The following is a 24716-nucleotide window of genomic DNA, read 5'->3' as shown; positions in this document are numbered from 1 at the left end:
GAACAGAATGATCAAATATGCAAAGGAGTAGGAGCCCTGCACTCCCACTCACACAAAAACACAGCCCCATTCATCTACCTGTCAATTTGTAAAAACCAGGAAGATTGAAAATGAATAATATATGCACAATAATAATAAAAGAAAGTGCTGGATAAGATTAAAAAGACACAAAAACCTGCTTTCTGATTGCTTGTTTGCTTCCTTAAAGGTGCTTTTCGCAGTGACCCTCTGCAGACACTGACTGAAACTTTGACCACCAAGGGGCAGCATCTGTAACATTTTCAGAGTGTGTTGCTGTCTAAACTTTTTATATTGGCCGTTTCTCAGTACTCAAGAACGCAAGTTGGTACTTGCATTCTTGCTAGTCCATACTTAGTAAGTTCACACAGGAGTCCATACTTCCCAAGAACATAACGCAATCATTCTAAAATTGGAATGGCACTGTACTTGATGACATCACAACTCCAGAGTTTGTTTAATATTTGCAATGGAAATTACACGATCGCCCATATTTGCAATGGGCGATTGTGGCTCAAGAGTTGGGCGTTCGTCTTGTAATCGGAAGGTTGCCGGTTCGAGCCCCGGCTCCGACAGTCTCGGTCGTTGTGTCCACTTCACTTCAGACACTTCACCCGCTGCCTACTGGTGGTGGTCACAGGGCCCGGTGGCGCCAGTGTCCGGCAGCCTCGCCTCTGTCAGTGTGCCCCAGGGTGGCTGTGGCTACACTGTAGCTGCCATCACCAGTGTGTGAATGTGTGGATGACTGTGTATAGTGTAAAGCGCTTTGGGGTCCAAACTTTTTAGCCACTCTCCTTTGCAAGAACGCAAGTACGCGTGCTGAGAAACGGCCATTCTCTTTAGCCCCTCCCTTTAGTTCCCTCGGGTGGCTTTAAAGCAGGGGTGTCTAACGTTAATATTTATTGAAAAAAAAAATCTTCCTCTAGATATAAGAATGAATCTTTTCTTATGGACTCAAACAAGTTTTGCTGATAGCGTCAGCTGATATATTAGCTGTATAATACCAGTAGGCCAGCTCTAATAGTAATTTGGTATGGCTTCGCGGGCCAAATGTAATTAGGCTGCGGGCCAAATTTGGCCCGCGAGCCAGAGTTTGATACCTATGCTTTACAGTGACTCGCTGCACCATCTTGTGGTTTAAAATGGTATTACATAAAAACCGCAGTCCAGCTCCATATCCACAATCAGCAGTCATAACGAGCTATGTATCTAACTAGTAGTAAGGAAGGGACTGATGGAGGTGAGGGAGGTGGACCTCGATGATCAGTGTGAGAACCAAGCTCACGTCAAGGAGTGAAAATTTCAACTAACAGTGGAAATGTGATAATTGACTGCATACAGTTTTATCATGTTTATTGTGTTTACACTGTTTCATAAACGGTGTTGGGGGCGGGTAGGATTAAAGAGGAGGAGAAAACGTCGATCCTCGTATTTTCACGCTGGACACTGGAGGGTGGAGTGGGTGGTGCAGCTGCTTCCACTGCAGACACATCATGTGAGCAGCTTCCCCCTCCTCTACCTCAGCCCGCTTTCAGCTGCGCGGTCGTCACAGCGCAGGCGCAGTGACTCAGGCGCGTGGCTGAGAGACCTCCTCGGTGCACGCCGCGCTCGTCAGAGGCTCAGCTGATGGCGCAGAGATGATGGCCGCATGGATCCTCCTGAGCTGTGCGTGGGGACAGGGCATGCGCGCGGAGGACTTCGCGATGGAGGAGCTGGCCACGGAGAAGGAGGCGGAGGAGAGCCACCGGCAGGACAGCTTTAACATGCTGACCTTCATCCTGCTGCTCACCCTCACCATCCTCACCATCTGGCTCTTCAAGCACCGGCGGGTCCGCTTCCTGCACGAGACCGGGCTGGCGATGATCTACGGTGAGCCTCGCCTTTACGCTTAACGGCACGCTCGCGCACGCCGACACCGCACTCTTTGCGTGATTCGGTCAGAGGAGGAGACGCGGCCGTTATTTTTAAGACAGTGCAGAGCCGCCGACGCGCGTGCGCGTTTCACATCGAGCTGCCGGTTCTGTGTCAGCGCGCTCCTGTGCGCGCACCTCTCTGTCTGAGCGGAGATCAGCCGAGCAGCTGCTTCAAGAGTCCAAGTGACACCAGCCGGCAGTCACATCACACTCATCACAGACACACACACCACTTATAACAACCCTGTTATAACCCTGCTGCCGGTAGAATACTGTGTATGTGTGTGTGAGTGTGTCTGTTTGTGGGCTGATTCAGAGCCTCAGCCCAGCCTGGTTCTTCTGCTGAGGCTGTCCTGCCTCAGCAAACATGGAGAATGATGACATGAACAAAGATCATCAGATAATGTGCGAATGTCTCTGATCACCTGCAGTGATTAGTCAGAAGGCCTGCTGGTGTGACACATCTGCACGGTCCCAGTGATGGAGGCCGTCCGTCCAGCGTGTCACTCATTAACCACACATGTCCTCCGAAGAAGGCAGACTTTGATTTGTTTGGACCTAAAGCTCCAAGGCAAACATGGCTCTGGTGATTTTCCAAGTGTGGTGTCTGTGCTGCACAGGGTCAAAAACAGGAAACAGGCACTGCGCTCACAGCTGACGTTTGCTTCTTTAACACCGTTTCATGTTTCATTACTACTTATACATGCAGACCTCATGTACTAATATCTGTCAGCCATACTCTGCAGTTAATTGAGTAACGTTTAACTTCCAGTTAGGCAAACAAGTTCACACAGGAACCTCAGACCATTTAAAGCGTGCTGGAGGAAGCAGGCGGCAGTTAGGCAAACAAGTTCACACAGGAACCTCAGACCATTTAAAGCGTGCTGGAGGAAGCAGGCGGTGCAGTTCAGGGACTCTGGTTAGCTGAGGTGAAGCCGAGCAGACAGCTACAGTTAACTGTGTTGCCATCCACCTGTCAGAGAGACTTTTACACAAAAACACACCCTGAGTAGCCTTGATTATGTAATGTTATCCATTATTCTTCTACTGATTCTAAGGTCTGGTTAAGGACATCTTGTTCAGACTTTCTGACCCAGAGACTCATTCTAACCATTATCAGTGTGTGTAAGCATGCTGCAAAATATCTCTCTGCACTCAACATGCACCTGCAATATTTCAAATCCAGACAATAACGAGGAATGAAGCTCTCAGCCTTTAAAATACGGAGCGCCAACTCGTTTATGCGCACATTTGCATAGTGTATAAATAAAATGATTAAAACAGCTTTATTTAATGATTAACATAAAAAGTCAAACATTTTCAACACTAACACAGGTCAAAGAGGCCACGCCCCTAAAACACAAACTTGGGTTACCTACCTAGTTTATCAAGGTCAAGATAAACTTTATTATCTCCAAGGGGCATTTGCTTTGTTGCCACCTGCATAAATAACACACATAACACATACACCCAAAACACAAACCACATAACACAATGTAAAAAATTAACAGTGGTAGGAACAAGTGAACCATGAGGCAAAGAACCTCCACCCTGAAGCCAGTGAGACAGTCGGTGTTCCAGTCTGCTGGTACTGATCCCTTACAGTTGGACAGAAGCTTAAAGAAGCCCTGAGTGCTTTAACATGAGCATCTATGGGAACTGACGGTCCTCCACCCTCCAGCACTCCGTGCGCCTGTGCGTGTGTGTCTGTGTGCGTGACTATGTGTGCGTTTGTGTGCGCCTGTGGGTGTGTGTCTGTGTGCGTGCGTCTGTGTGTTTTTGTGTGTGTGTCTGCATGTGTTTGTGTGTGTGTCTGCAGGTGTCTGTGGGTGTCAGTGTGTGTCTACATGTGTGTGTTTGTGTGTCTGCATGTGTGTGTGTGACTGTGTGTGTTTGTTTGTGTGTGTCTGTTTATGTTTGTGTTTGTGTGTGTGTGTTTTTGTGTGTGTGTCTGCATGTGTTTGTGTGTGTGTCTTCAGGTGTGTGTAGGTGTCAGTGTGTGTCTACATGTGTTTGTGTGTCTGCATGTGTGTGTGTGACTGTGTGTGTGTGTGTGTCTGTTTATGTTTGTGTGTGTGTGTGTGTGTGTGTGTGTGTTTGTGTGTGTGTGTGTGTCTGTTTATGTTTGTGTGTGTGTGTGCGCTTGTGTGCGCCTGTGCGTGTGTGTCTGTGTGCGTGCGTCTGTGTATTTTTGTGTGTGTGTCTACATGTGTGTGTTTGTGTGTCTGCATGTGTGTGTGTGACTGTGCGTGTGTGTGTGTGTGTTCTTCAACCTCCTATGACCCGAACTCTTCCACGGCATGCATTTTTAATTTCTCTTTGATATTTGGTCACATTGGGGCCCGATGAATGTAAAAACAAAGAATTACCAGATTTTTTTTTTTTTTTTACCTTAATTTTGTTTTGAAGAAAAATCAGAGCCACATATGAGGATATTCGTTTAAAATTTTGATAGAACAGTAGCAATATAATGTCCTTGTAAGTGGATATCGGGCTCTTGGGCAGCAAAATTGAGTATTTTGGTCTAAATAACCCAAAATGTGATGTCCACATATGTGGACGCCAGGTCCTAGGAGGTTAAAGTGGCCCCTTTGCTTCCTGGACATGAATCAGTATCTATGAAAACAGACTGATGGAAAATCAGGTCCAGCAGTCTGTGACTGAGACCAGAAACAGAGACACGAGGTCCCCACTAACCTTTCGGTATTTCTGTTTGTTTCTCTCAGGTTTACTGGTTGGTGTGATTCTGCGTTATGGCATCCCAGCCAACAGCTATCACAACAAGACGCCAGCAAGCTGCTCGCTGAGGGAGGGACCCACCAGCACACTGCTGCTGAATGTCAGCGGGAAGTTCTTTGAGTACACGCTGAAAGGAGAGATCAACTCCCGCGAGATACACAACGTGGAGCAGAACGACATGCTGCGAAAGGTGAGGAAGGCAAGGAAGTACGCTGGCATCTCTCACATCCGCTCGGCAACTTCAAACTTTATGTCTTTTCCAGGTGACCTTTGACCCCGAGGTCTTCTTCAACATTTTGCTGCCTCCCATCATTTTCCATGCGGGCTACAGTCTGAAGAAGGTAAGAGTCACCTGCTGTGTGTGGACGGGTGGGGGTGTGTGTGTGAGCAGAGGAACGGCGATGCTCTAACTGCTTCACCTGTCTCCATATTTACATTTAAAGCATAGCAGGTGATGCTTTCACAGCAAGGTCACATCTCACCTGATAACATAACGCACTCATGAACGATATCAAGGTTACGCCAGAATAGATAGGCGGAGCCACACAGACATCCACCAGCAGCTCAGGCGCTCCAGTCTGACCAATAACACTCCAGGGTGAGTCGCTAGAAGGCAAGTCTTATGAGAAATATCAACCAATGAATTTGGAGTGAACCTGGCCATCTTTCCTGATCACCTAACCGACTTTTCCAAAAATCTTTCATGAACCCAGAAGAACCTGCAGGTAAACACACCTGCCTTCATCTGTACTGTGGTGCTGCTTATGTGTGCTGTGCAGCTGAAGAGTGCATGAGCAGCATTTTGTGCTTTTCTTGTGAAATTGTTTTTCACGCTGGATCTGCTGATTCAGCAGGAAACAGGAAACAGGAAGGAAGAAGAGCATTTTTGTCTGGCGTTGCTGTTTGGTTGATGTGTGAGTCAGGTGGGTTGGATGCAAACAGAACTGAGCGCCGACCTGTACAGGTTCACGTCCTTTAGAAACCTGACTCAGCACTTTCCCTTTGGCCTGCATAGAGAGCTGAGCGCGCTCCGTGCGGCAGCGAGCCGCAGAGGCCTCTGATTGGCTGCCTGGCTGGGTGAGTGTGAGGAAGAACCACATTTCTTCTTCTCTTTCTTCTTCTTGCTTCTTCCAGAGACACTTCTTCAGGAACCTGGGCTCCATCATCACCTACGCCTTCCTGGGCACCGCCGTCTCCTGTTTCGTCATCGGGTGAGTAAGAGCCAGGTGTGGCATCACCTTCGGTTTGCTGCTGCGTGACTGACGTGTCATACCTGTTCCCTCCGCAGGAACCTGATGTACGGCGTGGTCAAGCTGATGCAGGCAGTGGGTCAGCTGACGGGGAAGTTTTACTACACTGACTGCCTTTTCTTTGGCGCCATCATCTCTGCCACGGACCCAGGCATGAACACGAGCACGGGAAGGAAGACGGCGTGCATGAGTGTGAACGCGAGCAAGGTTTTCAGTGTTTTCTTTGTGTCTCCGCAGTGACGGTGCTGGCCATCTTTAACGAGCTGCACGCTGACGGGGATCTGTACGCGCTGCTTTTCGGCGAGAGCGTCATGAACGACGCCGTGGCCATTGTGCTGTCCTCGTGAGTCCATGCCTCGCTTTACCCACATTTACTGGTTTAGATGACAGTGGTCAGCAGTAGGGACCTTTGACCCCTGCGGTGAGCTGTGCTTTTAAAGACGACAGATTGTGTAGGTCTGATTAACTGAGTAGATGAAACAACAGACCAGCTGCTGACAGTCATGACTTCATAACATCTGCATCCTCAGCTGTGATCATTAACAGCTGAGGGAGGCGGGGTTCCGGCAGCAGGTGGGCACGGGTTACCCTCACTGCTCAGGAAGTAAACGTCTGCGCAGCTCTCAGCTGCTTATTTGCTTCTTAACACAGAAATAGGAAATGGGACACTGCTGGCGTGCTGATCAGTGAACGTTACCACTTCCTGTCCCTGCTCCAGGTGTTTGTGAGCCCAGCAGTCTGACTGTTTTTATTTAAAGAAACCTCTGACTGCATTCAGCGCTGCACTCAGATGTTTCCAGCTGTGGTTTCTAGTGACCACCTGTGGGGGCTGCAGGCAGTGCTCTGGCTCCCCCTGCTGGAAGATCACAAGTCACCCTTGACTCGTGTTTTTGTGTTTCAGGTCCATCGTGGCGTACCAGCCGGCCGGCGCCAACACGCACCAGTTTGATGCTTCGGCTTTTTTCAAGTCTGTGGGGGTTTTCATTGGCATTTTCAGCGGCTCCTTCGTGATGGGCGCGGCCACGGGAGTGGTCACCGCTCTCATATCCTTTCAGAGAAGTCAGCACCCACCACACGACCCCCCTCACCCCCATCCTCCACCCAAGTACAGCAGATATTCGCATAAACCTGAAAAACACACGTGAACTCCTTTAAAAGCTGAACCCAGATGAGCGTCCAGTCTCTAGTTTCCAGTCCTGGTCCCTGTATCCAGCTGTGATCTATCAGCAGTTTAATATCTGTGTAAACTTTCGGCCTCACATCAGCAGTTGGAACAGATGTGAGCTCAGGTGAGAGCAATTGAACAGTCCCTTTTCCAGCTGGGATTTTTCTGGGTCAGATTATTTTCTAATAGTCTGATTTTAGCTCCCTGAGTGGAGGTCGTGGTTGTGAGGTGGACAAACATCTGTATAATAATCTGTATTGTAATTGTATTGTAATAATTGTAATGTATAATAACACTGATCACGCAAATTTAAGTCCTGAGAGAGGTTGTGAGGATGAGTGGGTGGGTTTTAAAGGTGGATGTCTCCTGAGAACCTTTGACGTAGAGGTAAAGACGTACGTGTCTTCAGTAAATATTGTAAGCTGGACAGGACAGATCATCTGACTGCGGGGGTGGGGCTACATTCACATTTGCCAACTGGTGTCTCAGTCCCCTGTTTACGCTCTTTGACCGGAACCTTACGTCACCAAGTTCACCAAGCTGCACTGCTTCCCGCTGCTGGAGACGGCCCTCTTCTTCCTCATGTCCTGGAGCACCTTCCTCCTCGCCGAGGCCTGCGGCTTCACAGGTGAGCTGACGTGTCACAAACATCCGCCTTGCCATTTGACCATCACCGGGCGACTCGCTTCACATGCAGCACTTCGTCCTGTTCACAGATTTACACTGTTCCGTTCCGCCCCACGTTTATCATCAGAATACATCATAAAAGGTTATTCATAGAGCGCTTATACAGGAAACAGTCAGCTGTAAGGATGTGTTACAGGCACACTGTCAAATCAGATCCGAACAGCACCATCCACTGCTAACAAGCTAGGAAAAGTCACCTGAAAATGTAGAAGAACATTTTACAAGAATCAAAACTGCTCCATTTATTTCCATCCAAGAAAAAAAGAAATCTGCATCAACACAACAGATATTCAGCTGTCATCCATTGACTGTCTGCGATGGCTGTGGGGGACACAACCTGCACAGGTGTGAGTGAGAATTTCTGCTTTATCCACGCTTTACGTTCACTGCACCTCAGAGAGATTACACACCTGCTTAAAGCATCCTCACAGATTCTGTGTTACCCCCCCCCCCCCCCCCCCCACACACACACACACAGATGTGGTCAGGAGTCAGAATGGGTTCAGATATTCAAAATAATCTGATGGCTGAGGTGGGAGGACAGTGGTGCAGTGGTCAGCACTAGCGTCCTAGGTTGGACTCCACACTCACTACTATGTGGGCGGGGCCTTTCTGTCTGCATGTTCTCTCTGGTTATGCCAGCTTCCTGCCGCAGTCCAACACATGCCGTCAGTGGGGTTTTAACTGGTGATTCTAAATTGTGTGTGTGTGTGTACGTTGTCCTGCAGGCGTTGTGGCCGTGCTGTTTTGTGGCATCACGCAGGCTCACTACACCTACAACAACCTCTCTGAAGAGTCCACAAAGCGCACCAAGCAGGTATGTGAACATGTGACCCCACCCCCGCGCATGCCCCCCCAGCCATCTGGCGTCTGGGCCAGATGGTGCCTGCCCGATGAGCCGACTGTGACCTTAATTTCCCCCCCTGACTGCTCAGTTCCATGTGGGGGGGTTGGTCTGAGGGACAGGATGAGATTAGCAGGAACACAGTTTGGATCAGTACATGGCGCTGCCATTGAAAAAGGGGCGGTGTCACGGAGCAGCAGGAAGGTTACTGCCTCTCAGACAGAGTCATTTTAGGGAACAAACAGCGCACACGCCCCTGGATCCCTCCCAGGAGGCCTGGTTCAATATACATTTCTGTTTTTAACCTTTAAACTTGAACACAGTATAGTTCCGTTTTTATTGTTATTTTACTTAAATAAAGTTTTATCACACCAGTAATAACCCTGAAGTGGACGACGAGATAAAATTCATAAACAGAAGTGATAAACTGTTAAATCGTCTCACTAACACTACAAATGTAATATTAGAAGTTTCTTCAGATAAGCAGCGGAACTGAGATTAACTAAACATTTCTCAGTTGGTCTCCAGTTACTGCAAAGAGTGGATCATTATAGCAATTCATCATTAAATGTAACATTATCTGTTCTGCTAACCTAAAGGCATGATGAGGCTCATCCTGTTTACTGTGTAACCACATTCACATATTTTATGATTCTAAATGATGATGAATATTTTTAAACTGCAGCTTTTTGAGGTTCTTCATTTCCTGGCTGAGAACTTCATCTTCTCCTACATGGGCTTGGCTCTATTCACCTTCCAGAATCACATTTTCAGCCCCGTCTTCATCATCGGAGCCTTCGTATCCTTTCTGAGCTTCTCTCATTGTCAGAGTAGTACCTGCAGCGCTGAAAACTACCTGCTGCACCCTCCTTTCCTCTTTTTTCACATATTGGTCACGCTTGTGTGTTTTCAGATCATCCAGCGAATGTTAATATTAGACAAAGACAACTGGGACAGTTTTTAAAAGATGATTTCAATTTTCAAGGGAAAAGGGGTTATGTAAACCTACCTGCCTCTGTAATCCTTTCCAGACTGATAGAGGTCAGTGACTTTGTTTCTCAGCTGTTTCTTTACATCTTTTACCCTGCTTCACTTTGTCAGACAACTTCTATTTTGTGATTCAGCAGCTTTGACAGTGATCAGGCCTGGGCGTGGCAGTGACACTGAACAGATCTCAGATCTTTGTCTAGTATTAAAGTTTATTTGATCATCTGAAGCAGGGCAGTAGATGGAGCTCAGTACACTCTAGTCTGATTTGTCCCTTTTGATATTTTTGTGTGTGACCTCACATATACCACAAGCATCCTTTCTTCCCAGCATTAAAACTTCTTAACCCGGGCCGTCAGATTGCCATTTTCATCGGAAGAGCTCTGAATATCTACCCGCTCTCCTTTCTTCTCAACCTCGGTCGAAGGCACAAGATCAAAGGAAACTTCCAGCACATGATGATGTTTGCAGGTATGAGGAGCGCTTCCTGTCTCTGTAGTTCTAGCTCGTCGTGTCGGGCTGGGTGGTTTCAGAATCTCTTTCTGCAGGTTTGCGTGGGGCGATGGCGTTCGCCTTGGCCATACGCGACACAGCTACGTACGCCCGTCAGATGATGTTCACCACTACGCTGCTCATCGTCTTCTTCACCGTGTGGGTGTTTGGAGGTGGAACCACACCCATGCTGTCCTGGCTGCATATCAGGTTAGAAAATCAAAGTGCTACACTGCCTTCACGTTGTGTTTGGACCCAATTAAGTCCTCACCTGTGAATAATAACAGAAATTTTTAAATATTCGAAGTAAAGAAAAGACATGACCTGACCTGCTGAGGTCACCTGAAGCAAGGTGTGAGTGGTGGTTGAAACACCCGGGAAGAATCTCAGAGTGGACTGTGACAGTTGGTGTCATAGGCCACCACTTTTGGTCAATGATGACCGTTTACAGTGGACATAGATGGGCTCTTTACTCCTCTTTCAGACCATCTGTGTCCTCTGTCCAAAAACATTGATGTCTTCGGCGAGTGGCCTTTGACCTTTGTGGTGCAGATGTGCAGCTGAGTGTTGTTCCATGTGTTTGTTGAGTGGCTGTTTGGTTTCTCCTCCCTGCACTGCAGACACTTTATAGGATTACTGCGGCTCAGCCCATTGTAACACTCTGTAACTGTGTGTGTGTGTGTGTGAGAGGATGAAGTGTGTCTCTTTTATATATGCCTAAGTTTTGTTGTTTAGCAGTGTGTTTCATTCTGTATTTTTATTTATTTTATTTTTAAGATAAATCTGCAAAATTCCAGAGACGAAAACAAAAATTTAGGACTGTGTGTGAATTTTATACACAGGTAGAATATCTGCACATTTAATCAGGTTTTCCCAGTTTAAGGAACCATGATGTTTCCAAGTCTTTGTATGCAGTGGTGAACATCATGGCACTGATGTACATTACTGAGACCTCCGTAATTAAATTGTTGCAAATTTGACTCTATTCACATTTTTTAACTTGTGTTTTTAATGCAAGTTGCAATTAGTTGTTAGTTAGATAAGTTATCTATTATTATACCTAAATTGTATTATTATACCGCCTCTGCATCCTACGACTACATCCTTAATGTGGTTTGTAAACATGTGAATGTGGGTGTAAAAGAGGAAATTATTATTCTGAACGTTTTTAGTGGGAGAAACTAGCCCAATGAATGAACAATAGAGTCATGCAGGCCTGAAGAAGTCACCTGGTTGATGACGAAACGTTTCTCACACTGAAAACATCCAGATGAACAGAATCGACCTGGGATTTCCTTACCTGGATGATTGAGCATGGATCAAGAAAAATTATTAATCAAAGTATTAATATTCATGTTGAAGTACTGACTGTTTGTCAGAGGTCTTAAGAGGGCTGCACAGTAGACACCGCAGCGTCCAGGAGATGGAGCCAGAGCTACTCTGCTGCTTTCCCTCCACCTCCTGCTGCTCCTCTGAAGAAGCTCAGCTTCAGGATGTGTGTGTGTTTGCAGTTTTTCTTGACTGCTGAATGACAGCAAACACACAGGCCTGAACAGAGACACTTGTGGTCAAAGTGACACATCTTATTTGCAAAAGGCTCTAACTGTGCCAAAACATTTAAAATGTGAAGCAAAAGAAAATTTTGCCTTCAAACAACAACTTGTGAACAAGTGTATGAGCTCATCCAATAAATCATTACACGATGGACAACAAAATACAAAATGCAGCACTCAGTGCGAGTAGCCCGTTACACAGCCTTCATGGCAGTGCTGTGTGTTATCTTTCTACACAGGCTGTGTCAAATTTGACTTCAATTATTACAGATAATACACGTAAACCAAAATCTGTTACAGTATAAGAAATCTCCATTTTGGATAATTTTGAAAACTGAGTGGATCCCAGTTTCTTTAGGCAGGTCAAAGCAATTAAGAAAAACTGTAACATGTGTGCTGTGTGTGTGTATTTGTGTGTGGGGCGATCGTGGCTCAAGAGTTGGGAGTTCGCCTTGTAATCGGAAGGTTGCCGGTTCGAGCCCCGGCTCGGATAGTCTCGGTCGTTGTGTCCTTGGGCAAGACACTTCACCTACCGCCTACTGGTGTTGGCCAGAAGGGCCGATGGCGCGATATGGCAGCCTCGCTTCTGTCTGCTGCCCCAGGGCAGCTGTGGCTACAACTGTAGCTTGCCTCCACCAGTGTGTGAATGTGAGAGTGAATGGGTGGATGACTGGACGTGTAAAGCGCTTTGGGGTCCCTAGGCGGGACTAGTAAAAGCGCTATACAAATACAGGCCATTTACCAAAGTTTTAGGTAGCTTTATGAGGCCCAAAAGTTGGACTTTGGACCACTACCCTTGTGGGGACATTTTGAAGGCATTTTTGAGACCCAAAATGTGGTTTTAGTGACTGGGTTACAGTTAGATTATGGTTAGGTTTAGGGTTAGGTGTTTATAGTGATGGGTGGGGTTAGGGTAAGCAGCTATGGAAAGCATAATATCAGTTAGATGGCCCCACAAAGATATAAAAACACGACTGTGTGTGTGTGTTCCTGTCTGGCTATCTTTGTGAGGACCGAAATCTGCATTCTACTATACTTGTGAGAACCAACAGTCACTTGTGAGGACACACTCACCGGTCCTCACAAGTTTGAAGGCCTTTTTGAGGCTCAGAATGTGGTTTAGTGTCAGGCTTACAATTAGGTTATGGTTAGGTTTAGGGTTAGGTATTCATTTTTAATGGTTAGGGTAAGGGGCTAGGAAAACCATTATGTCAATGAAGGTCCTCACTAAGATAGCTGAACGGGCTTGTGTGTGTGTGTGTATTTAATATGTGTGCTGTGTCTTAGGGCGGAGCAGGAAGTATTATGTTGGAGGTTTAGAGCACTGCCAGATTCTGCCCCTTTCACCCTGTGAACTCATTGCTATGGTGACAGTAACCGGCCGTGCTGCTCTGTGCTCTCAGCATCCTTCTCTGCAGTGATGTGTGTGTAAATTTATGTTTTGCCTCTTGGTGATGGGGTTAAAAACAAGCCTCAGATGGTGTTCCTCCCTCTGTGCAGATTATTAACAGCGGCACAGTGAGACCTGATGGAGTGTTGGTCCTGACGGTCTGGAAGCAGGCAGCCTATCACCGAGCGGCATGACTAATCTGTGACCACAGTGGGACAGTCAGGGTGCTGGTTTCAGCTTTTAGGAGAATGAGCATTTAAAGTCATGAAGCTGCTGCTCTGTGTTTGATGCTGAAAGTCAAGGTAAAGTTGTCAGGTGGAGAGAGGTGGAGTTTACAATATGAAATTAGATGTTATTGGGTGAACACAAGCCGAGGATCAGAGAGAAAAACAGGAGCACAAGGAGCGGACGTGAGGCCTTTACATCACAGACTATTAGCTTTAGGAGGAAACTTCAGGCTTAGCTTGTATTTTCAGGTTTATGAAGTCAGTCTTTGAGTAAAACATAGGGCAGCAGCTGTTCTGGTCTGATGTAGGATTCAGCAGTCCTGGCTGCTGTTGTTGCTTTTATGATGCTCCAGATGTTCTTGGCTGGTCAAAGCTCTGGAGAACAGGTGGGCCGGTCCAGCGGCTGGACTCTTCTCCTCTGAAGCCGTACTGCTGGAATGGATGCAGTCTACAGTTTAGCATCATCCCGGTCAAACACAGCAGCCTTCCTGAAAAAAGCATTTGTATGGCGCAGATGTTGCTCTAACACCTGTTTGTACCTTTGAGCACTGATGGAGCCTTTCCAGATGTGCCAGCTGTCAGCTCCATAGGCAGTGATGTCTTACAGTTCCAGCTGGGTTTGTAAAAATCAGACACAGGTGGAAACAAGCAGCGAATCAGGAGGCAGGAAGTCAATCCATAGCAGGCAGGGAACAAAGACAAAGGCACTAGCACGCAGACGAGAGGCGCCAACATTAGAAATATGACGAATAATATAAAAGCCCAGAAATACTTTACAACAAACTGAGCAAAACATTTAAAACTGAGACAAAGAAATGTTGTAATAAAGCTCAGACTCAACGGTTAACACCGTTGTCTCTCAGGCTGGGAGTTTCTCTGGTTGTCAGTGGCGCCAGTTTCCTGTTTAAATAAAGGTTTTAAAGTGTGACTGCATCCAAACGTGCTCTGTGAGTGAACAAGTGACACAGAGACAGCCCCGGTAACGCTTATTTAAACGTGCTCTGTGCTGGAGCTTCAGGCTCCAAATCAAACCAAAATGCCGAAACATGTTGAAACTGATGCTGATAGAAGAGGAAGTGGAAGTCAAAATAGAAACCATCAAAAACACGCTGACTGGCGTGTGAAAGCAGCTGCTGAGGAAACGTCAGCATCTGGAAGAAGAACTTTCAGAGTCGGAAGTTGGAGCTTTCACTTCTCTGTAGCACCAGTTGGCAGGCTAGGCTGTAATAATCCTCTGAGAGCTGCGAGTGGCTTGCTTAGTCAAAATTAAAATGAAATGCTGGCAAAGCAGAAATGTTCCCTGTGATCGCAGCTGAAGCTTCTGTATGGTATGGAGACCACACTGAAACGATAATGATGATTATTTTCAGGGATCAGATTTACACATTAATGTGTATGTAGCTGAGTGCAGCGTGCACTGTGAATGCCCTGAATCCGCCTGTGTGGGTGTGAAGGCCGAGTTGTGTCGGGTGCAGGCTGACATCACGGATGACCGTGCTGCTGCGAGGTGACAGCGCTCGCCCTGAGATCAGAGCAGATGTGGATCTGTAGTTTCATGATTGTTTAATGGATGTTTGTCCCAGAGTCAGGGGCGCACAGTCTGCGTTCCCGCAGTAATGATGTAATGGGTTCAAAGGTCAGTGCTGTCTGTGAGCATCCCAGCAGAGATAATTTGTGAATATGAAACTCGCTCATTACAGATTACAGGTATGACAGTAATGATTACAGCAATGCAGGAAGTAGGCGGAGTCTGCAGGTGCTGGGACAGTGAGTGGCATTGTGTAAGTGTGGTTACGTCAAAGGAGAGTCTTTCTCGCACTCTTCACTTCTGTTTTTCGTCAATTACAGGGAAGAGAAATAGAAATATCCCCCAGAGACTGGCATGCTTTCACTTCTGATCACAGGCGCTATAAATAACAGCTAAACAGAAAAAGAAGTATTAATTCATTTTAATAAAAAGTTAAATATTAGAGGTAGCTGGTAACTGCTTATTTACCAGAGGTCCTGTGTGATTTCACAGTGTTTATGGAATTTTACACACACTATAATCTGAGCTCAGCAGGAAAGCAGCCTGTCACTGAAGGACCTACCCAGTGATGTCACTGTGTCATGGAATTGTGAACTAAAACCCAGAGGAATCTGTGGACCATCAGTGATGTGAAGCAGCGTGAGCTATAAAGCACCTGTTACACAAAACAGGTCAAAACCCGAGGTCAAGAACACATTACCGTCATTTGATTGACCGGTCAGCCTTTTTTATTTATTTATTTTCTTCAGGGGAAGCTAATTGGTTCCGAGTGAGAGTGTAGCACTGTATTCCACTACATTAAAAGGGCGCTGTTTCACTCAGTGATATGAGCGTTAGTGTTGGTTCAGCTTGTTTTTCCATCCCACACAAACATTTTTAACCCTCAGAGCTAATTTATCGTCATATGAAAGATGGGAGAGATGTTTAAAAAGGGAATATCATTACAGTAACAACACAAATAACATCCTAAAATGTTCGTGTGGCGAATGGAGCCGCTGCTCAGGTGATTTCAGGTGTTTGAACAGGAGGACCTGGGCCAACCCAGCGCCTACTGCGGAGAGGACGTCTCTCAGCTGGTGGGAGAGGTTTAATGTTTCATCTGAAATGATGACTCTTTTTTTAATAAAAGTTTTATTGAATCTGTTTTAACCTTCTGTATCACTGCTTGGTATGGTAATATGTCTTTGAATAGTAAGACCGGACTTAGTAACCTGGTTAAAGTGGCTGGTTAGATTTCAGAGAGATCTCAGGTCCAGCTTGTGGACTTCTATAACAGGCAGGTGTTGAGGAAGGCAACCTCTGTCATGTTGTGTTCAGATCACCCTCTCTTTAATGATTTTCAACTGCTTCCATCAGGTCGTTGGTATAAAGTGGGTTAGGGTTAGGGGTTAGGGTGATTTTATCACATCACCCTAGCCCTAAAGACAAAGAGACATAAATTGTCTTTTGTACCTAGCGCTATTATCATGATTATTAACACTAAACCACAAGGGTTGTTGCCATTGCACACTGCACTTTTTTTGATGATAAAATTTAGGTTGTTACCGCTGTGCTTATTTTTGTGGGTATGTGTTGTCATTGTATGTGTCACGGCTGGGGCGGCAGTCGTGTGGAGGTGAGGAAGGAGGATCCAAAAGCAGACAGTGGCGGAGGTGCAAGTGGGTTTTATTTACAGTGCACAAATAACCAAGGTGTGGGCAGAACTGAACATAAACCTAAACTGGAAAAGCTAACACAAAAGGAGGACATGGAGCGAGGGGCAGAGAGACGCGGAGCAGAGACACAAATGAACACAGACGACGCGACGAGAAGCACAGGCAGACACCAACTATAAATACACACACCAGGTAATCAGGAAATGGCACACAGGAGGGCAACACAGCTGGGAGGAATCAGGGCTGATGGGACAGGGGAAATGTAAACTGAACAATAAAACAGGAAACTCAGACACGAGGAACCAAACAAGACACAGAACTAAACAGACAGCTTCACAAACAGGCGGGGTGACACCATAGACAGACAGAGACACAGACACAGACTCAAAGGCAGACCGAATATAACACATAGAACTCAAACAATAATAATCATCATCATAATAAACTAGAAAATGATAATAAACTAAAAGCGCTGGGTCACCGACCCAGGACCATGACAGTATGGACATACTACAAATCAATTTCCCATTGGGGAGAATAAAGTTACCATTGAACCAAGCCCCTGAGACCTGGATGGATGGATAGATATAGACAGATAATTACGCAGCACCCAGTTTGAGAAATTTAGTCATTTATTAACCGCACAGAAAAACAGCATTGTGATGATTCTTAACTATTTCTTTGTCCTTTTCTGTTTCAGAGTCGATGTTGATCCAGACCAAGACCTGCAGCCGTCTGCAGACAGCTTCCAGGTCCTGCAGGGGGTGAGCACCACTCACACATGCTTCTGTGCAGTTATTAGAGTTATTGGTTATCAGTGAGAGTTATTTCCTTCCAAACCCATGAGTTTATTCACGGCTCACAATGAACTATGAATGATTATTTTCATATATAAGTGACTATGACGTAAAACCTCAGACCTTTGCAACCAGAAACATCACCAAGTATACACAGATTTTTAAAAAAATGATTGATTAGTAAAAAATGTATATCTTTGCTGGTTCACTGATGTGAGAAAATATTTTTACATGTATCAGTTGTCATGGAGTCTGAGTCTGTCTCTGCAGAGATTACCAATAAGTATGATTATTCGTGATATTTAACTCACATTCTGTTTGTATTTTTTTTTTTAAAAAAGCCCGCTTATTCAGCCCGGCTGAGTGAATTAAAAGGTGAAGCATTTTATCTTGATAGGCTGTTCTTCCCGTGAGTATAAAGCTGTGTTATCTGTGTGTGTTTGTCCAGGACGGGCCTCAGGCTGAAGGACAAAGTAAAACCAAGCAGGAGAGCGCATGGCTCTTCAGACTGTGGTACACGTTCGATCACAAGTATCCTTTCAGAGCTCTGTGGTCTCATCCAGGATGGTTCTGTCCTGTGTCCAAAGAATCGCCTCGGTTAACAAGCCCATAAAATCTGTTCCCCTGCTTGCTAACAGGCTGCAGTAAAGGTGTTTAGCTCCTCGTGCACCTGGTCCCTCCCTGCTTCTCCCCTCTGCTGAGCGACGGTTTCCCCGGTGACTGACTGTGTTTTCCAGTTAACCCCCGCAGTGGCTTTGTCTATGAGATAAATGGGCAGCCTGCCCCTCCCTGCAGCGTCCACAGCGGCCTTTTCCCAGAGTGTGACAAAAGTGACAAAAACCTAAGAGTTTTATGTTCAACTGGTTTAAACCTGTTAGTCACTGGAGATGACCCTGACCTCAAACTATCAGGTTTATACATTTTTTTATTTTTGACTTTCTCTAAAACTTGGAGTCAGGGTGATCACAGCTGACAAGGTGTTAGAGATTAACACTCGCTGTTAGGGTTAAAATGAGTCTGTCAGTAACTCAGGAGCCCCATTACTTCAGTTTTAAGATCTCCTTTAAGTGTAGTAAAGGTGCCTCGCAGTGTGGACTAGCATAAATACCTGAAAGAATTCATTCAGAGATGAAAAATATCATTGATGAGCTAAAGTCGCCATAACCACTGATACATCCTAGTTTTCTCCAACATATGGACAGAAGTATTGATAAGCAGAATGGTTGGATGAATAGGTGGATGGATGGATTGACAGGTGGGTGGATCATTACCATTTAAAGTGTTTAAGACTCAGTCAGCTGCTTGTCCTTAATAAGCCTTTAGTTACCTGAAGCCCATTCTGACCCACAGTGGCCCGCCTCTCACCTCCACCCTACCCAGCTACTGCGGGCCGCTGGCGAGCTGTCTGACCACCCCCCGGGCGTACGAGGTGAGTGTCCACGTGCACACTAACACAGCAAACTCACAGTGAGCAGTGAGTCTGTATGAAGTGTAGAAGAACACCTCTGAGGGTGATGCAGAGAGCTTTCTAACATAAAAAACTGAAGGAAAACTTGATTTCATAACCGAGAACAAGCTCAAGTTCAGTGGTGGGCACGCCAGTTCTGGCATTCTATGGCAAATGTCCGTCAGGTCCACGGTGCCGTGCAGTGAGTGCACTAGAAGGCACCGTGAACCTGACTGACATATGCCACCCCCATGAAGTTTGTGTTTGATTGTTTCATCAGAGACGTGGTGTGACCAGCTGGAGGTCTTTTTGTAGCTATTCCAGTGCTCGCCCTCTTCCTCCGTGTACAGAGGAGCAGATACCGGTCTATTGATGGGTCAAGGCCTTCTACGGCCCTGTCCAGCTCTCCTCCATGTTCTTGAGACTGTGCTGGGAGACGCAGCAAACCTGCTGGCAGTGGCACGTATTAATGTGGAGGAGTTGAATGACCTCTGTAGCCTGTGTAGGGTCCAGGTGTTACCTCATGCTACCAGCAGTTACACTGGCCCTAGCCAAATGCAAGACTAGTGAAAAACAGTCATAAAAGACGGGGAGGGGAAATTGAAAACCATTCCTGGTTTGGGGTTGTTGCCCCTCTATTGCACCCCCCTCTGATATATCCAGGAATTTAACTGACTTGATGCTGCACTCTGATTAAAAAGTGCTCCCTTAATTTGTTGTGGGGCAGGGATAGCTCAGTAGGTAGAGTGGTGGCCCCATGATCGGAACAGCTACCCTGAGGTACCCCTGAGCAAGGTACCGTCCCAACACACTGCTCCAATGGCTGCCCACTGCTTCACTGAGTGAATGGGTTAAATGCAGAGAGGAATTTCCCCACGGGGATCAATAAAGTACACTTTCTTTCTTTCTTAAGTGTATTAAAAGAATTCTATAAATTAATAATAATAATAAAGTACATGACGATGCCACCATTATTTTCATCTGTTCACGGACCATTCTAGCATCTCTGTCATTTCTTTTTATTTACAGTTTATTTGAGTGTCTGCCTTTATTTTAGTTCAGTCAGCACATTTCCCAAAGACAAACCGAAAAACAATCAGCACACATATATACCCCCCAGCCCACACTGTTATATTCACTACACAATAACTTACACTGTGAATATTTCTGGACTACATTTATTTATTAAACTGATTCAGTGTTTTCAGCCCTGAAGATAACAGATCTCTGCTGGATTCATGACGTTGAAATGCTGGAAAAATCATCTAGACTTGTTCAAAAACCCACTATTTTGTTCTTCCAGGACCTTTCAGGACCTGTAACTCTGTAAATATTTACAGCATGATATTACAGAAAAATCAGCTGATTGTGGTGTTGCGTGTGTGCGTTTCAGCACAGAAAAACTTCTTTAGGAGATGTTTTTCCACAGAAATAGATTTCCGAGCCGTTCTGGGACACAGTGAGTGGTTAGGAGTCATTTTCTCTCGTTCTTTGTGCTCAGTGGGGAGCCGGCTCCTCAAGAAGGCTTCCTGTGAATACTGAAGCTCTCAGAGCCTGCCAGCCAGCACACAAAGAGCCGAGGCCTTCAGCGGCAGAGTAACTGGACGGTGGAAAAGCCTTTTGGCATTCAGCGAGCACAAAGGGCCTTTTCAGCTCCGCCTCAATGATGAGCACTGTAATGAAAGATATTTCAGCCACACAAGCAACCATTGAAGGCGCGGTCACACTTGGATGGACTCTGGCAAATTCCCCTTTTCATTTTCTGAGAGATTCCTGCTCAAAGAGGAGTTCAGCCCTCAGAGCTGGCTCGCATTCAGAGATCTGAACTGTAATTTGACTGTTTCTCGTTTCATTTATTTATGTGAATGTGCCTCCTATCCCAAGTCTGCTCACAGAAACGCTTCCCCTCCCAGTTTGTTGCTGCTGTTTGCCAGCGAGCGGCTGGCTGCCAGGCTCATGTAATCAGGCCCATCCAGGACTCTGTGTGGGCACAGGAGATTAAATAAAGCTCCCCGTCTGCTTTCTCCTCCGTTTATAAATTGTATAAAACACAGATGGGAACGAAACAGATGAAATGCGATGGCTCAAAATGTAATTCAGAACAACAGATGTCTCACGGTCTGTAAAGGAGCTAAATGCAGCGAAAGCATCGATGCGCCGCTAACCCTAACCCTCCTGACGAACACTTTCATTTCAAAAGTGGCTCACAAAGCCGTAGTTCACATATTGCTCGTGTTCACAGAGGAAGTCAACAGGAAGTAAGGTGGCTTAGTTTCACAACTAAAAACATAAAGCTTTGCTCCGTTTGCCATGATTTCTGCTGCAGAGAAAGTGTTATGTAATTCTCTTGGATCCCTCTGTGAGAGTAATCCCCGCACTGACCCCCGAGTTAACTCATCCTGTCCTCCCTGGGGGGCCCCTGGCCAAATATTGATCCGCCAATCAGTTCAGACCCGGACTCGAGCGCCGTGCAGCGTGTGATTTGGAGCTTTAGATGCTCACAGGAAGCTGACCCAAATGTTTCAGCGATATCGCTGAGCTCATTGATGTTTCACAGAGAAATCCTGTTTTCACGGCTCTGTGTGCGTCTCAGACCTTTGAAAATTCATATCACTGAAGTACCTGAAAACTGTCACAAAGACGAATTACCAACAAAATTCACTCAAATAAACACATACGTGTACTTTCAGTTCTCCGGCCTGGAAAGTCTGAGAAGCAGGGGCAGATGTGTGATTTCTCTCCGATTAGAGGCAGCTCAGAGAAGCAGGGCGACAGTTGGAGGTTAATCCAGCCTAAATCTGCCCCTCCCCCGTGTAGATCCACTGTGTCCTCTCTGAGCCCTTGCACTCATGTCAGCGTGCTCGTGTGGTCATGCGTGTTCTTGCCACATGCGTCCCACATCTGTTCTCGTGTGGTCCCGTTCTTCCCCTTCATGTTCTGCTCTGGCTTCGTTTTCAGAACCATGAGCAGCTGAGAGACCCGGACTCTGACCTGATCCGTGGCGACGCAGACTTGACCTTCACCTTCGGGGACACCGCCATCACCGCCAACGGGGCGTCTGGCAGTGGAGCGGACACTGCCGGTGGGTCGGGCTGGAGCGCGAATGGGAAAAGGAGCGGCAGCACATCAGAGGAGGCGCTGGAGCGTGAGCTGGACTCCCGCGAGCAGGAGCTGCTGAGCCGAGGGACGCGCCTCGTTTTCCCCATCGAGGACCACATCTGACCCCACCCGTCCCCGCCACCCGCACCCACCCCCCGACCACCTCATCCTCAGCTTTCTCCACATCCAGGAGGGCGGTCCTGCAGAGTGACTCTGAACTTCCTTTGGGATCACAACACCTCAGTTGGACAAAGTCTCTCTGACTCATTCTGTCATGTGACCCTGTCATGTAGACGGGCATCGCTGCACTCGCCTATGTCTGAATACTCCTCTTCCTCCTTGCTCCACACAGCGTCCGGGTGTCTGCTCTGGACGAATACGCAGTTAAAGAACTTTGTATTTCATTATGCCTCCAAAGGAAATGCTGATTTTTCAAAACAGACGTGCAGTGTGCAGTCGGACTGCGGAGCTTCAACTTTTGGACGAGGATCAGAAGCAGCGCAGCAGCTGAGAAATGCTTTCACTGATGATACGCATGCAAAGATGGATGATTCTCCCAACATCCAGCAGGCTCTCGGTGACCTCTGGATGGATCCCCAGTGAGCAGGTGGTGTTGAGAGGTTTTACTGACTGCAAAGAGCGGGCACCTCCCATCGTAACTGCTCCTTAATGCTGCAGAGCTCCCTCCTCTGTGTTCTCCTACCTCTCTTTCCCCATGCACGTTTGGCAAAGCTGACTCATCCTCAGCAGTCAGCCGAAGAGAGCGGGCGGAGCTCGGTCACTCGCAGGCTTGTGCACAGAAATGATTTTAGAAGCAGATCTCACAGAGCGACCCTCTGCAGGCTCAAACGTGACCCCGGCGAGCAGCGCACACCTGCGTCAGCTGTGTGTGCAGGTAAACAGGCGTGTGTGCGTCTGCTGTGTAGCCTCCATGCTCACTCGAAACACACGGTTCACTTATTATTTTTCCCTCTGGACTCATTGTCAGGAGTGACATCACACTTTTGTTTTAGAAACGTGCTGCTGTGCATAATTTCTATAAAGTTCACTCTGTGTGTTTGTGTGTGTCTGAGCAGAGAACCAGATGTGGGGCTGTGTTTGTGTGGGCAATTGTAGAAGCGTTGAGTGTCTCACAACAAACTGTGCAGGTGAGCGTGACGCCACATGAAGGCTGTCTTCACATTTTATCCTCACACAGGAAATGAGCAGAGTGTTAAAGCTGAAAGTTGAAGCCTGCTCAGCTCGTACTGGAGCGATTAAAGCTTTGGAATAAAAATGTGAAGAAGGTTTCAGTGAGGGAGGAAGTGATGATGTCATCTGTTTGTGAAAACCAAAGCTGTGCACATTGAAACAAAGGAGAGCAGCTGACTCTCTGCATGTAGGTGATACTGCAGACTTCACTCATCTCTAGTGCCGGCAACCTGAGCGCTGACTACTTTGAAAACAGGAAGCTGCACTTGTGTTTGGAGGTCAGTGATGTGAACCCTACTCAACTTCTTGTTTGGGGCCGGTAGATTCGTGCTGTGAAGCTTCCCCAGCTCCACTGACCTGTTTCACACCAGATTAAAGCTTTTAGCGCTCCACACAGGACACCACACTGTGAGTTTCATCCGGTCTGATTGAGTCATTATTGACTGCAGTGATGATTTTATTGCACGGCAGCACGACGGCTGCAGAATTTTGCATATTTTCAGTCTAAGACAAACATTTCGCTGCAGGCTGATAAAAGGAAGTGCGCTGCCCGAAAGCTGCAGGCTGTCACTTTTTCAGACAGCTGAAACACAGCTGTTTAAAGCCCCCGCTGTGGTTGCTGCGCTGGTGTGTGCATGCGCAGGAGCAGGTGTGAAAAGCACAGCTGCCAGCTGAGCGCGAGGCTTTCAGATGCACAGCAGGAAACGAGTGTGCTTCTGTAAGTCGAGCTCTGCAGCGAGGGTCACTGACGCTGGTGTGAGACTGTGTAGGTGAGCTCATGGGGGAGCCACGTTCCCTCTGTCATGTGAAAGGTAACGCACTAAACTGTGAGCGTACTGCGAGGACGTGGGAGCACTGCGTCGGTAAGCAAGACCGTCTCTGACCTTCCCGTGCCAGCAGGAGTACGTGAGAAATACGATGCGTAGCCTGACTGTCAATGTATGCAACTGTTGTGTTTAGTAGCAGCTCTGCAGCCCGTCCGCATCCACTGTGGTCTGCATGTCAGCATGTTAATAAAATCTTAAGTTCTTACCCAGTGCTGCCGCATTTTGTGGTGTGTTTACAAATCCACTCGCACTCCGTGTTTGTGGCTGTGTGTGTGTCAGCAGATTGGGAGGCAGGAGATTGGTGTATTTTTGAACACGCAGATATTTTCAGACATTCAAAATAAAAATTCAGTCAGGGAAATGAAAAAGGTGTAAACACTGTCTGATATGTGATGTTATTAAAACACTGCTGTCCTGTTTTCACGATGCTCTCAAAAAAAAAGAAAAAGAAAAAAAGATTCACTTCCTTTGAGATCAAAGTGTAAAGTCTGATGACCTGTCCAGTTTATGAGTTGAATATTTCATGAGATCATATTGAGTCCTGTTGTATTATTAACCCGAGTGCATCAGAGTGATGCAGCTTATTCTGAGTTGCGGTAATCATTAAAGGTGGATTATGGTCTGCTTACTTCCCATCTCAGCTCTCTGGACCCACAGGCAGGACGTTCATGTTGGAACACCCACATATCACACAGGCCGCCTGCACTTATGTTGTAATCGTGGCAGTAAAATAACAAAATAATTTGCATCTTTCAGGATTGATTTGGATCTTCCCAGTAATGTGAAGGTCACGTGCTAACAGAGCTAATCCCTTCTCACCGGCTTCAGTACCTTGTGCTACTGTGATACACTGAATATTCCCATCCTTATATGCTCATTTCATGCTTCTGTTTGTGATGGGAACTCA

The 24716-nt window shown here is 46.6% G+C and overlaps 1 protein-coding gene across 1 annotated transcript; it reads left to right on the top strand.

Moving 5' to 3' along the window:
* The first annotated feature begins 1580 nt into the window (after nt 1–1580).
* On the top strand, nt 1581–24018 carry slc9a7 (solute carrier family 9 member 7). Its single transcript, XM_006790286.3, has 16 exons — nt 1581–1887; nt 4658–4860; nt 4934–5011; nt 5805–5881; nt 5959–6071; nt 6158–6263; nt 6822–6963; nt 7608–7713; nt 8501–8589; nt 9302–9415; nt 9963–10074; nt 10152–10305; nt 17149–17212; nt 17694–17776; nt 18569–18674; nt 21651–24018. Exons 1-16 carry the CDS (start codon nt 1656–1658, stop codon nt 21912–21914), a joined length of 2043 nt encoding a protein of 680 aa, XP_006790349.1. The 5' UTR covers nt 1581–1655; the 3' UTR covers nt 21915–24018.
* Nucleotides 24019–24716: the final 698 nt, after the last annotated feature.

The sequence above is a fragment of the Neolamprologus brichardi genome, chromosome 23 (assembly GCF_056152115.1).
Source record: "Neolamprologus brichardi isolate AB-2024 chromosome 23, ASM5615211v1, whole genome shotgun sequence".
Classification (NCBI taxonomy): domain Eukaryota; kingdom Metazoa; phylum Chordata; class Actinopteri; order Cichliformes; family Cichlidae; genus Neolamprologus; species Neolamprologus brichardi.
The sequence above is the reverse complement of the archived record's forward strand: the minus strand, read 5'-3'. Positions and strand labels throughout refer to the sequence as shown.